The 14,887-nt window shown below is 38.0% G+C and overlaps 1 protein-coding gene across 5 annotated transcripts in view; it reads left to right on the top strand.

The window, feature by feature from the left end:
* Positions 1–14,887, top strand: part of RERE (arginine-glutamic acid dipeptide repeats) — a 257,136-nt gene that overhangs the window by 71,713 nt on the left and 170,536 nt on the right. For all 5 annotated transcript variants that reach the window (XM_052791717.1, XM_052791716.1, XM_052791713.1 and 2 more), the window contains exon 2: positions 6,118–6,588. In XM_052791717.1, the coding sequence (XP_052647677.1) occupies positions 6,264–6,588 (325 nt within the window). In that variant the 5' untranslated portion in view covers positions 6,118–6,263. The remainder of the gene's footprint in view (positions 1–6,117; positions 6,589–14,887) is intronic.

Below are 14,887 nucleotides of genomic sequence, written 5' to 3'. Positions count from 1 at the left end.
CTGTTTCTTCATCTCTGGAGACCTTTTAACAGGAATAAGAGCATTTGAATATGATTTGAAGTCATAGGTATCTGCATTTTCTGCTAGAAAGCAGAGAACAGAAGACTTTAGCGAGTAGCTCTGCAAAGACATTTTTGGCTTATGCTTGACTTATGAACAGTTTAAGATAAAAAGGACCTTTAATGTCTGATGGCATACTGGGTGGAGATGAAGTTATCCCATACTGGACATAATAAACTTACTTGGATAAATGGACATATCCTGAGGCTCTAGTTAAAAAATAACAGAACAAAACAACAACAACAAAACATTTCAGAGTGTGATTGCATTTTTCCTCAAAAAAAAAAAAAAGCTAACATTTTTCCTCAGGTTTTTCAACCCGCGTTGAACAAATAATGGATGGGGGCTTTTCTTCCACTCCTTTGTATACCAGTCTCAGCCATTTTAAAGTGAATGTTCCCCTTTTAGCTTAAATGACTTCTCTCTGAGGTTAATCTCTAAAAAATTCCCCATGGAAGAAGCAGTAAACCAGTATCAAAGGCAGTTAATACTCTTCAACCTGTGGTGCTGTAACCTGAATTTCTTTTCTGTGGCACGATGACAGAAGCAGCTGCTTTGGTGGTTGTTTGGTATAGTGAGAATGAGGAGCTGCCAATGAGTAAAATTACTGGGAACCCAAGCTACAGAGCTTGACAAAACCCACTTAAGTTTTTCAGTGTATTTGCATCTACTGTCCTAATCCAGGTTTAAACATCTGTGTGATTACTGTATTTGCCAATATACAACAAGATGTATTATTCCAGTTTACTTTTAAAAAAGGTGGCTCGCAATATTTTTGTAGTTTTTGTGATAGTGTTAGTTTTATGGGTTCCATATTCATGCATAATTACATATAGAATGATAAGTGTTTAACCCACTACAACATCTGTAACTGATGAATAATGTTGGGTCAGCAGATACGTTTTCACAGTATTTATGTTTTGGTCAGGAGTGATTAGGCAACATTATAGTTTTTGAATATGGACTTGGTAGTTTTCTCCTGTTTCAGTGTTGTTGGTGGGTGAAGTAAGAATGTGCAAGATGAAATGCAAATGCTTAAGTTGAGATGATGTAGTATTTCAGTTGTAAGATACTTTCTGCTCTTATGGTTGAAGAGATCCTTCCAAATACTGGGTGTACGCTTATATTTATAAATTGCTCTTTGCTTTTGGTTTCTGGTGTTAGTAAATAAAAAGTAGGGAGGTAGCCAGGGGAAATGTATTTCACTGTGGAGGCAAAATATATCGTTATATATTGGAATCTTTAAAACTTGTTTGGATCATTGCTTAAATAATAAAGGTTATTTATCAAATACTTCTCTGTAGTAATAATGGCTTAATCTTAATTCGGCGGTTGCTGGTAAAACTATTTTTCTTTGCTTTTCTGGTAGTCCTGTATTTCTGCTACACAGTTGAGGTCGTGTAACAGTAACTTTCTTCTATTTTTTTCCTAGTAGTGGTGCAGCTACTCTTAAATTTGTGTGATTACTTTATTCTTAGAGAGACAAAAGTAGTCATTGTTTCATGATGATGTTGGTTTAATCCTGCAATATTTTTGAAATTGATTTTTTTTTATTAAAATAGTCTTGGAAATGTGATATATTTGTGTAAGACAGTTGAATAGTGCTTGTGATGAGATTTCATCACTTGCCTTTTAATGCTAGTTGAACTAGATAGAGACTCTGATTAGATGAAGAGGCTTCCTGTACTGTTCATAAATACATTGGCTATGAAAATTACTTCTCTGTGGGTTCTCCTGAAACAGGAGCTAGGAGGAGGGTAGCAATTCTGTTGTATTTGTAGCTGGAAATTTCTTAGATGAACAGACTTGAGCGAATTGTGGTATATGCAAATTCTTGCACAGCCCTACGGTAAACTAAATCACTATGAACATAGTGTTTATTTATTCAGTGTTACTCCTCTATGCAGAACTTTGTTGTGCAAAAAGAAAAAAGGAAAAAAAACCCATGGTAATTGGACTTGTAATAAAAACACTGAATTACTTTGAATTTAATCTGAGAAAACAACAAGGACTTAAATCTGCAGTTATGTGGAGGGTTCTGTTAGGTCATGCAGCGTTTGTTCTTGTTCGTTAATGGCGACGACTGGGATGCATCAGTGCTTCTTCTGCAGTGTGTGACCCTTGACATTCGGAGGCTGCTCTTCTTGCGCTTCAGGGCAGGTTGTGTGGAGGGATTTTCTTTCTGCTGGCAAGTTGTTTTTGCCTATACCCGTAAAAAGTGTTCATGAAGATAGAAAAATAGAGTAAGGGGAAGTGCATTTTGTATGTTACTTTTGTAAAGTGATTTACCTGCCAGCCATACGGAGGTAATTTGTGGTCTTGACCCTTGAACAGACTCCACTAGTGCAAAGTGCTTTACTTGAAATTTACTTTCGAAGTAAAGTTTGGCAAGGAGCAGCTTGCGCTGAAATTGTGGCTGCTTTTTCAGAATTATTTGCACAACTCTGGTTCCTTGAGACTTAGATAATTACGAGGAGGAGCTCAGAATGTTTCGGGATGCAGATAAAATTAATATGCATGAATTATCTGTCAGTTACTGATCAACTCTGGTTTATTTTTCCTTCAGACAGGAACTTTAAATTCCTTTTTCCTTTATCTTTAGAGATGTGGGGTGGTTGGTACCTTCTTAGCTTTGCATCTTGAGGCTCCGATGAAAAAGCCCTGTAGCTGGCTGGGTTTCAAGCCTGCTTTTTCTGTTGTTTGCCCCTCATCCCCAGTAATGAACTATTGTGGTGACTGATGGATTTTTTTTTTTTAAATTGGAAAATTTTTTTTTTTAAAAAAAAGGACATTCTGCACTTCGCAGTCAAAAGGAAGGTGCTTGTGCTGCAGTTGGCTGTGCCAGAAGAGGGGTGTGATATTTTATAGTGTTGAAAAGATGGTGATGCTGATCTTCCACTTGGAAGATATGCTTCCATGCTAGAGAGAGGAAAGAAAGGCTGATACAGCTTCTTCATGGACACTTGACTTAAGTCTCTTGATAAAAATTGTGGTAATTCTGTCATAAAAATTAGTGCTTTATGCTCAGGAAAGAGAGCTGAAGAAAATACACAGGTTGCATATAGATGGGACTGTTTTAAGTGTTGTTTCCTAAAAGTAGTGTCTGTTTGCCTTTGTAAGGTATAAGGCTATTGTCAAAGAAGTGATAGTGGAAGATAAAAATTAACTTGATTATAGCTGCATTGCGTTTCATCACTACTGGTGCATATGATAAATTTGTTAGCACAGCTGGAAAATGAAATGAACAGAAAGTGTTTTTTCCATCATGATTTTGTGCAACTCAGACCTTGCATAACCATAAGAACCAGTGGTACCTGCACTGGTGGTAAACCTAACTGGTAAATGTGAGATGTATATCTCTGTGTGACCAGAGTTCCATATTCTGTTGTCTCTTAATGATACTGGGCTGTGCAAGTGCTTCTTAGAAGGTGCTGAAGCATTCTTGACTTCACTGAAAACAAGACAGAAGGACTTGCTCCTTGGCTTTTTTCCTTTAAGTTGTCCAAAATTAACTTGTAAACAACATTCAAGTTTTAATAAATAGGACAGGGTAGTGAGATACTACAAGGAAAATGAGAAGCAATGGAAAAAGCTCTGAAAAGAACAACTTTTTTTGTTTAGGCTTCAGTTTGTTTTGTACCCAACTCAAAAATTGAGTCTGAGAACTGGGGCTAGTATATAAGAATAATCAGAGGTGGCTGTATTTTATCCATCCTTGGAGGTCGTTGAATAAAATTTTTAGGGGTTTCCTATATCCCTTAGTTTCTGATCTCTAAAGAACACATAAAGATCTCTTGTACGTAAGTTGAGATGCCACTACTTGTAAATTTTAGATTGCCCTGGGAAAGTAATCAGTTTTCATTCAAAATGAATAGGTTATTTACTCTCTAAAGTGAATTTTCTATCAGCAATAATAGGAAAAAAACCCCTCAAGCTTGCTACCGGGGAATTTCCTAGCCTCTAGAAATTTAAGACATTTTTTTGAGTCCCTGTAGACCATTGCTATCACTATTATCTGCAACTTCTCTGGCAATTGACAGGTTCATTGTAGTCCTCTCTACTGGAGTTTCGTTGGATTCCCCTTGTGTGTTATCAGAATGATGGCAGCTGCTATAAGGAGGAAAGAAAATAGAATCATTTCCTACCTGGATGATCGGTTCATTCAGGAAATGCCTGAGAGATTCAAGCCACAGCCTGAATTGTATCAGCAAAAGCAATTTGTCTCTCTTTGGCTATTTCCATTGCTGGAAGTAGTAGTCAACAGGGACAAGAATATTGTAGTCTGAGATTCATGTAAGAGTGAAGAAAGTTCAAATACACAGGATCACTGACTTCTCAGCTGACTTCTGAAAAATCAAAATAGTCTTTTTCCTTCTCTAATGTGGTTTCAGATGCTTAATGCATGAACATTCAATCTTCTTAGGTTCCCGACTTTCATGCTATACCATTCTACACAGTGGACTAATTTCAAGTTGCACCAAATAGTAGCTTCCTGAAAACTTACGAATTGGATATCAGTAAATTCAGCTTTATCCTGAATTGGTGAACTAGGGAAGAAAGGTAATTTACCTTTGTATGTTGGATGTATTCTTTTTGAAATATCCTTCTTTCATGAACATTTACAGAAAAAAGGTATGTTATGTTTTTTGCTTAGTAGTAGCTGTAAGTATTCAGACTGCTGCTATTGAGCAATATTAAAACACACTTGCAAATACTTCAATCAGTGCAAATTCACTGGAGCCTTTTGAGGGAAGGTAATAAAAATTCTTGTATGTGCTGCTGGCTGTCACTCAAAGTTGTATCATGCTACCTGTCAGTACAGATCATTTCAATTTGACCAATAGAATGGATGTTTTAAGGAAACTCTCGATTTTGAGTCAAAAGAATAAAGGATATAACTGCATACAGCCAGTACTGTTTACCTTTCGTTTGATTGAGGTACAGTAATAGTGTCTCATGGAGAATTAACCCAGACTCCAGTTGCAGGGTACTGGAGGGGAGTTAGTGAGCGGCTGTGTGGTGCTAAGCTGCCCACAGGGGCTAAACCACAGTAGTAGGCAACTGTTCTGTGCACTTCGTTGTGGTTTGAGGATCCTGGCCCATAGGTCCAAGGTTGTAAATACTCCTGTAACAGCAAATCCAAAGTTTTAAATCTAAACTTGTATTGAAGGGGAAAAAAAAGATGCAGTTTTGATGTTAACTGTATCGATTACATGATCAGGGAAGTAAAAACATAGGATTATCTCTTCCCTTCCTATTCCCCAGCAGGAAACTGAATGTGTGAACATGAGGAGTTATAAAATTCATCTCCATGCGTTCTGTTACTGGTAAAGCAAGCATGAAAGGTCATATTTCTGATATATGGAAAACCAGATTTTGTTAGTGGTTTGGTTTCAATTAATTCATTCCTGTAATCTGTGGATTACAGGTTAGCTCTATTTTTGGAAAAGCAGGGTAGTGGGAAGACTTCCTAACAGATTGCCCTGGAAGTGGCAGATGGCATTCTTTACTCGGCATCAGCTTTGTAGGGCATCCCTTGCTAGTGGTGTTGAGATGTAAACCAACACAGCCATTTGCTGAACTTCTTCATTTGCTTCAAGGAAAAAAAAGTTGTAGACTCTTCCTTTCTTGCACTTGTCCCTTCCTAAATGTTTGTGGGGTTGTTTTTTGGGGGTTTTTTTGTTAGTTTTTTTTTTTTTCTCCCCACTTGCATGCTTCCTATTCAGCTTCAGGTATAAAATGATATGTGTTCTCAGTGAGCACTTCCCATCCAAGAAGTTGTTACATTTCTGTAGTGAAGAAAAAACATTTTTTTAAGGAGTTGTGAGATTTTTTTTGAGGATGGAAATAGCTTCAAACATTTTACAGACACTTCATAAGTTATCATTTTTATGAATGCTTCAAAAGAGCACCTTGTATTTTACTGTCTTGTGTTTTCCATACTAAATTGCTGTAGGATGTGGGGTTTTCTTTGTTTTTAATTTTTATTTTCAGAAATTGAAAGAATTTTGAATATTAACATGGGCTTTTCCCCTCTTTCTCCCCCACCCCTTCAAGAACCTTTTTAAAACGCTGGGGTTGTTGGAGTGGTTGAATTTTTCCTGGATTTGAGTGAGAAATTCAGAAGACTGAAGCCCAGGCTCACTGTCTACCTTTCACGGAGGCCCAGCCGTGAGAGGACAGAAGAAGGCACGTGGCGAATCATGACAGCGGACAAAGAAAAAGACAAAGACAAAGAGAAGGACAGGGATAGAGACCGGGATAAGGAGCGAGACAAGAGAGACAAGGTGAGGGAGAGTGAGAACTCGCGTCCTCGACGGAGCTGTACGTTGGAAGGAGGTGCCAAGAATTATGCGGAAAGTGACCACAGTGAAGATGAGGACAATGACAACAACAGTGCCACCACAGAGGAGTCCACAAAGAAAAGCAAAAAGAAACCGCCCAAGAAGAAGTCTCGATACGAGAGAACAGACAACGGTGAAATAACGTCCTTTATCACAGAGGATGATGTTGTATACAGGCCTGGAGGTAAGAAATTCTTGTGTTTCCTTTGAAAGTAATTGTGCACCAGAGCTACCAGTTACAGTTAGTTGGCTACAGCAGGCAGCACAATGTGCTACCTGTTAAGTTATATTATGATTGTCCTAGTGGCAGGTTGCCATGTTTCTATTGGGAGACAAATATGGATATGTATGCAAAAGCTTTTGACTGTCTTGTAATATCTGATTTGTTGGAATGAACTTAGCTCCTCTTTGAAGAAAGAGCTACCCCTTTTTCTTCTACTACATTAATTATCTGTGTATCATATGGAATCTCTGTCCCTGGGAATTTCGAAACTGAATTGGGTAAAGCACTGAGCGCTTTGCTTCGCCGTTGAAACGAGACCTGATCTGAGCTAGAGATTTGACTAGGTGGCATATAGAGATACCTTCCAACCTTTCTGACTAGTTTTTTGGCGATTCTGATTTCTTTGTAGAGCTCCTCTCCTGTCTTGTTTGTGAAATATAAATTGGGTGACTTAAGATCTCATACCTATTATGCCATTGATTTCACCCTCCTTATTAATAGCTATCTCATGTTTATGCACAGCAGCTTAGCTCTTGGTCAAAAACCAGACAGTGTCAGTATCAGCAAGTATCTGGGATGTTTTGGGGACAGAAGCAGCTTGCAGCGTGCTCTGGATGTCTTGGATGTGCCTCTTAATTACTGCCAAGTTCATATAAGGTTTTTGGAGTTTCATGTAAGGTTCAAGATCTAACCTGTGGCTGCTGTCAGCTAACTTTTTCCTCAAAATGAAATTGTACTTGAAAATTAGATTATTCAGCTAGCTGTATCCCTAATTTGAGTAAAAACTTCTGTGTTCATCTACCCAGCATTTTCAAAGTGTTGATTGAAGTTGTTTGTTGCACCACGAGGAATAGTTACGTTTGGCTTTACTGTTCAAAGCACTGGCTTAAGGGCTATGGTAGTTCTATATTACTTTTCTGTAAAATGATCGGTATGCTGTAGTAACACTGCTGGAGCAAAATAGAGATGGCTTCAAACTAAAAACCATGGAAACTGAGGTAAAAATCTTGCCCGATTTTTCCATGCGGTGCTGTACTTCTCAACTACTGAAATCTCATTGTCTGAGTACAGATGTAAATGTTTTAAATGCTCTATCCAGTTGTAGTTGCTGTAAATACTCTAAAATGCTAGTTGTGTAGCTGCTGATACAGATGGGCTGAAATTCTGCTAGTTTTGGAGGTGTTGCATTCCATACTTGTTCTTCCATGTGAAAGTTGTAGAGTCTGTTTTCACTTAGATCTGCCAACGTTGGTCAGAATAGCTTATCTATTGAAATGCTTCAAATACCGTGTCAAACCATTCAAAAGATACGTTTTTCTCTTGGTCAAGGCTCGTAGCTGAGTAATACTTGTGGCTTGAGCAGTAGCAATAGGCAGCCTGCAAAAGCATCAGCTTTGGCAATCTTACTTTTGGTAAGAGTAATGGTGTCAGAGGATGAAAAATAACTTAGGATCTGTTAAGAACAGCTGTTGTGTGGGCCCATTAGTACACTGGCTTTATTGCAGAAAGACTGCTTAAAATTAAGATGGAAAATCAGTTTGTGATCTCAATTTTATGCTGTAGTAGGATGGAGAAGTATTAGTACTCTTTATCCAGTAAGTGCAGTGCCTGGAGTACCTCTGATGTAGCAGTACCTGGATAGAGGGATATTTGCAGAACAACAGGAATCAGTACTGTAGTTACCTAGATTTTGCACCTTTGCCAGATAATTGACAAAGGAGGGGAGAGAGCCTGTAAATGCTGGTAGTGTGGGGAGACCTTAGATTGTTTATGCTGTATTTTTCACGAGAGCATCCATTCAGAAGAGAAATCTCGATGTACAGGCTGGCAAGAGCTTCAGTTATGGCTTGTACCTTCTCACTTGCCGCAATTACACACTGGGGGAGATTCTATTTATGGCCTGAAATGTAGGGTAAAGCCTCAGTCACAGCACAGGTGTGGATATGTGTCAGAGAACCTGCGCGCAGCAAATGCTCTGTAAATGCTGGTCAAGTACTGCTCGGGCCTTACTGGGACTTCAGGGAGCATGTATGGTTGATAGTGTGGGAGAGCAATCTTCTCTAATGAGCAGAGTACTTCACCAAAGGCATTTTGGTGATGGTGGTTGCAGAACCAATGATAAGGGAGCAGGCTGCTTGGGGGGCAATTCTTCCTTAGATGAGTGTTGTTTGGCAGGGTTTGGAAGAGGTTGTGTGATCTGGTAACGGATTTGAAAGCTGGTCTGCCTAGTCTCAACTAAGACTAGCGCTGGCTACGGGCAGCTTGCTTCATTTTCTTTTTGCCCATCTTTCTGCACTGTTTGAAGAAAAGGGATGGGGGGAAGTGATTGTATCTGATCTGTAGGAGGTTATCTAGTGAAAGAACAAGGAAAGCTGTAGAACTCATGATAATTGAGATATTTCATACCCATTTTGTAATTTAAAAAAATCTGCTTATTAAATATTAAATTTTATTAGTAGCAACTAGCATAAGAGTTGCACCCTGGCATTGAAACTTTTCTGTTCAGTTTGCTCTGTGCTTTTTTTTAAACTTGGGTCTGTCTCTTGTCTTGAAAAGTGCAGAGAGCAATGAGAACACATTATTGGCTAGCTCATTGTTGGAGAGAGACGTGAGCCTAGCTGAAACCTTAATTAACTATACTGGTTTTTAAATTTCATTTAAAACGTAATTTCTTAACAGGTGTCAGATCTTCAATACACATTCCAGTGCGTAATGTATTCTAAAGCAATTTTAGCATCTGTTACAGAAGAATAATCTTAGTTTCTTTCTTATGGCTAGGTTACATATAGGGAGATATATTTGTACCTAAGGGTAGATATTACATAAAATTTAAGAGGGATTAAGAGAGTTTAAATTAATGAGACTTGCATAGCAAGGATTAGGAAGATGAAAATTAGAGGTGTGTGCAGAACGGATAGCTGTCTTCAGCTGACATCTTTTAGGCTTTAAGGAAAGTAAATCCTTTCCATTCGTTTGATTCTCTCTCTTAAATACTCTTATCTGATATGGATGAATGTTAAAGATCTGCATTTTCTTGCTATGAAGTCCTTGGTTAAAATCTCATTCTATGTTTACCCCATTGCTGTATAGTACTTAATCCAACACTTAATATTACTTTTTTCTGTGCTGAGCCCAGCAGCTGTATTTGAGTAATAGCAAACAAACTGTAAATAAATGGATCATCAAGATCGCTGGAATTTTTTCAAATGAAAGGTTACACTATATTGTTACTAGATAAACATGGTTCTTATTAATTTGCATAGATATGAGTGTATGCATAGCTTTTAAACCCTGTATTAAAATTTATTGAGTAGAGCTTAGACAACACTGTGCAATTAATCTTCTCTACTTTGTTGGAAATCACACAGGCCTATTCTAAAAGCTTGTTGGCCCACTTCCCCATCTGTCCTCTCAGTTTCCACAACCTCACTCCCATTTCCTTCCACATCTAATCTGTGGGGTTTTTTTCTTTTTTTTTCTCGCAGTTCTTATCTTGCTTTTGTCAAAATGACTGTTACGGTAACAAATTAATTTTTATTGCACCATGTGTATTCAGATTTGCTTACAGGTTTCCTTAGCATAAGGTAATGATAGTATAAGATAGTTGCATCAAGACTGAGACTTTTTTTTCTTCTCTTAAATTCAGTTAGATTATTTAATGCTGGATTTCCTTCCATTTCTAGTGCAGATTTATTGTCTTCTATCCTACTGGCTTTTGCCAAAATACAGCACGGTTTGAAAGGGTTGATTTCCCATACAGTTTGTATGCATGTGCAATATGGTTAACACATGGCTCCTAATTGGGTGTACTCTAAAACTGGTGGTCTTGTTTTGTAGTATGTTTTTTGCAGTTCTACTTTTTTGATTGTCAGACTGTAAGCAAATTTGAATCCTTTCATACTCTGCTGTGCAAACCAGACTTTATAACTACATCTGTTGTTTGGGTTAGACAATTGGTCTCAGTGTATGATTTTTCTCTATAGAAGAATGTAGTGAAGTGCTGTCAATCAAATGCCTGTCAATGTATTGTACTGCACTTCAGTGGCCAAGGTGCTTTTGGAACAGCTGTCCAGGCTTTTTCCAAGTGCCATGCTACTCCAAACACTGTTGAGTAATATAGCGGCTTGTGTATAGGCCCTGCTTTTGAAACTTGGTTAAGAGAGTAACTTGCCTAGCTGGAAGAGGGAGCCATGTGATGGAAAACAAATAATGCTGTCAGTAACTTTAAATTTCTGGCCAGCGTAATGAAAGATGAAAAATGTACTGATAATACTGTTCCAGAGAAGCTTTTTTCCTCTCCCTGTTCTGGAGGGCAACAACTTGCTTAAAGTCTTACAAGGACCTGATGTATGGAGGTATTTTTCTTGTGTCTCTTCAGCTTGTCTTTGAATATGGAGATTTTCTTTTCATTATCCCAATAAATTGCTCTTACGAAGTAAATGGGTTAAGATTCCAGAAAAACTACATAGCAGAAATACCTGCATCAAAATAATAGCTGATTGTGTGGATACTTTTATTGCCCTGTTCCTTTTCGCTCTCTGAACTCTTGCACACCTTTCTTGCTGGAGGAAGCTGTATGGTCCCTGTCCCCTTTCACCCTCAACCTGTTCAGTGTGTCAGGAAGGGGTATTACTATATTAAAGCCACAGAACTTAATACCGAGGACGTTGTTGCTACTGAGCAGACTGCTGTAATGTCATTGTGATGGCACCTTGAATGTTGGACTGGAAAAACTTTGTTGGATGAAAGTCTGAGTTGATTTGGAGCCTCAGGACAACAGATGACTTGATAGTCACCTGGAGATGAGGACAATATTGTTTTCTCTGCCTACGTAGAAACATTTAAAAGGATCTGCAGGAATTAAAAGGATTTATGAGGTTCTGTTTCTACACTGACATCAGTAGCTATATAAACAGCACATCAGCAAGAGGAATCCACATGAGGCAACACAAGGTGAAATGCTTCTGCAGGGAGAGTAGTGCATTATAGGACTTCATCGTTTTCTAGCAAATTGCTTTGGAATAGCTGACATGAGAGCCTCTTTTTCTAGGTGTTTTAAGATCTGTGTGAAGCTGGAAGAAGAGGTGCAGACTGTTAGACATGGAAAGTGCCGTTTGATATTGTGTGGGGAAAGAGGCAGAATTAGCTTTGTGTGGATCCTGGAACGTCTAGAGGCCTGGTATACAAAAAAAATAGGAATGGGTCTCTTTGGCCCTTTGAGATGTTTGAGGCAATCACTGTTTGGGACAGCTATTGGACTTTTTGGTTTAGTTGCTTTTTTTTTTTTTTTAAGGTATGGGAAATCACTGTCACTAGGATGAAAGTGAGATATTGCTACTGGAAAATATAACTTTAGTTGAGTACTAGGTTTTCTGGATTTATAGGTTGATGTCCCTTTAAAATTTTCTTAGATTTCTGTCTGAGTGCTGTTCAGGACACACCATAACCTCATAAGCTATTATCTGGACAGGCATCAGAGAAGGAAAGAGAGACTAAATTTGCAGGTTGGATGCACTGTTGTGAAATACTGCTGCTCAGTTGTCACCAAATGTATCAAAGTGAGATCTTACGTACTTTTCACTTCGATATGTTCTGTGATTATAGAGTATGTGGCCATTTTTCAAAGGGAGTACTTCATAAGCTATGAAAGAGTTTGCAGTCTTCAGTGGCTCAGATTTGAAGCCTGCAGGTGTTGCGTTATTGCACTGTCACATTGAGGAGATAACAAAAGATGGTGGGTCATCTTTTGTGTGAATCTGCAGGCCTGACATCCAAGTGTCCTGTGGAGTATGGCCGATGGAGTTCCAATTGTAGCGGAACCAGAATTATATTTACCAAAGATCTAGTCAGACTGAGATTTCTTCTAGCTATCTTAAAATCCACTGTCAGTTTGGTTAGCAAGCAAGTATTAGGACTTCTAAATTTCTAAGCTTAAGTTTTTGCTGGCGTAATTAATTGTTAAATTTTCCCTTTTTTTATAACTGTGCCGAGATGTTTTGCATTGTTGTAACGGAGGAAATTGCTGAAATGGTTGTTTTAATCTAGAAACCTCCATCAGCTTTATAAAAATATATATAAATGAAACCCAAACAAAAGTGCTTCCTCCCTCTATTTACTTTGTTAATAAGTGGTATACTGGTATTTGGGTTGAATGTTGGTGAAATTGAAATGCAGCGATTTGGCTCATGCTCTGACAATGATTGGCTTGTATTTGACATTGACCCATGTGTTTGTCATTCTTCTAGATGCTGCCTTCTATTTATTCTGACAGCTTTAGCAGCTGAGAAAGGTGGCCATGCCAGAATTAAACAAAAAAATACATATAATATGAACATGATTTTTTTTTTTTTCCTATAAATCCTGAAGTTCTGGAAAGTTTTTTTAGGCTGGTAAAAAGTTGGGGGGGGTGGGGGGAAAGCTAATTCTTTTCTGGCAAGTTGTAAAATTTGAATTTTATGCTTGGGCAGAAGAAAGAAATGCCGTGAAATTATTTTTTCAGCTGTACGTTTTAATTTTAGTTCTTTGGCCGGACTGTTGCTTTCTGTCTGTGTTGTGTGGATTGACCAAGTTTGTCATAGAGATGTGTATTTTTGCATGTGTGGTTTTCTCTTCCCTCAAAAGTTTCATAGTTGAAATGAGTGTGTATTTTAACATGATGGACTGTGTATTTCCCTCGATTTGAAAGTCTGTTACCATCGTGATACTAGATCATTGAAATAATCAGAGGTTCAGTGACAGACTTTCAGCTGCTGTAAATAGGAATAACCTCAGGAGCTGTGCTGCTTAATGTGTTCATAAGAGTTCCCTTATTTTTCACACTTACACCACTGTGTTTTCAACCTTTCTGCATATGTGCATAGTGGTGAGGAAAACTTGTAAAAAAATTTTTTTTTTTTTTCTTTAGAAGAAGAGATTATCTTTAAGACTTTTGTTTCAATGGAAACAAATACATTCTTTACCCATTCATTCCTCCTTTAGTAATTAAAGAAGGAGAAAAATAGCAAAAAGGCTTGGATTAGTAGGTGAGTCTTAAAACATGTCAGGAGGGTTAACTAAATGCATAAAAGCATCACAGAAGGATTTTCTTTGAAGCTGATTGAAGTCTGTAGAGAACTGTGTCCACATGCAGCTGAAACTTCTGTGGTTGTTCTGTACTATTAGATATAACAGCGGTTGTAATTAGTTTTTATTCTCAGCATTTGAGATTATATGAAAAGTGTGGTTTTTAAAGATCAGGTGAGTAGGTGAATAATGTAGAAAATAAGGCTACATGACAGCACACATCAACTACTTAACTGCATATAACTAATTTTCTGTATATGTGCTGTTACTATAAGCAGTAAACATAAGCCAAACTGGGAAAAGACGACAATGCATTTACTGAATTCATATTTACTCTTAAATGTGGCAGGCATTGCTCTCTATGTGGACAGCTGTTGGTGCTTGACAGATGGAGTCTTAAGTGCAGATCAAGGTTGATCTAGCAAATGGATTCCTCTGGCTTTGTTTGGCCGTTGTGTATAAATCATGAAAAGCAGTGCTAAGGAGGTGAGCATACCAAGGGGTGGGGGGGGCTGGGGATCTGGGACTGGGGACATTGCTTAGCCAATGTTGGTCTAACAGGTAGTTTTTCATATTGTCTTTGTTATGTGAAATTGTGATAGTGTTTTCATAACAGATGAGTTGTGCAAGTGGAGAATATTAGATAAGCCTTTCTCTATGAGGTTATTGTTAACACTTTATCTGTGAGTCATTCCTGGGTTCCATCATAACCAAACATGGGCCACTAACAAAAGGATACGTACTACCATTGACTACTATAATGAAGTATTACTAAAAGTAACGTGGATTATGTGAACTCTATAAACGTATGTTGCGTACTAAATGAACTTCATAACGTGTTCCCTGTGAAGCTTGTAATGCAAAATAAAAATACCTTGTAAAGCTGTGGTGTTTTGGAGCCGTTCTAGGATGAATGTGAAACTTTACGTGAACACCTTATTGACATAATTTTTTTGCGCGTCACTACAACAGCTATAGTTGAAAAATTGTGGTTTAACTACCTAGGTAACTGTGGAACACAGATATGAGCAGTTTTGCAGGCTGCATTAGGGAATTATTCTTGCAGAGGGTGAATGTAGAAAGATTGTAACCTAAGCAAAAAGTAATACTTTATGGGGAATGCAGCATGCCATTATGAAATCAGGCAAATGGAAATTTTGAAATAAAAACACAGTGGAAATAAAAACTGTGGAAAAAT

The sequence above is a fragment of the Harpia harpyja genome, chromosome 7, assembly GCF_026419915.1.
Source record: "Harpia harpyja isolate bHarHar1 chromosome 7, bHarHar1 primary haplotype, whole genome shotgun sequence".
Taxonomy (NCBI): domain Eukaryota; kingdom Metazoa; phylum Chordata; class Aves; order Accipitriformes; family Accipitridae; genus Harpia; species Harpia harpyja.
Note: the sequence above shows the minus strand (reverse complement) of the source record. Positions and strands in the feature narration are given on the sequence as shown.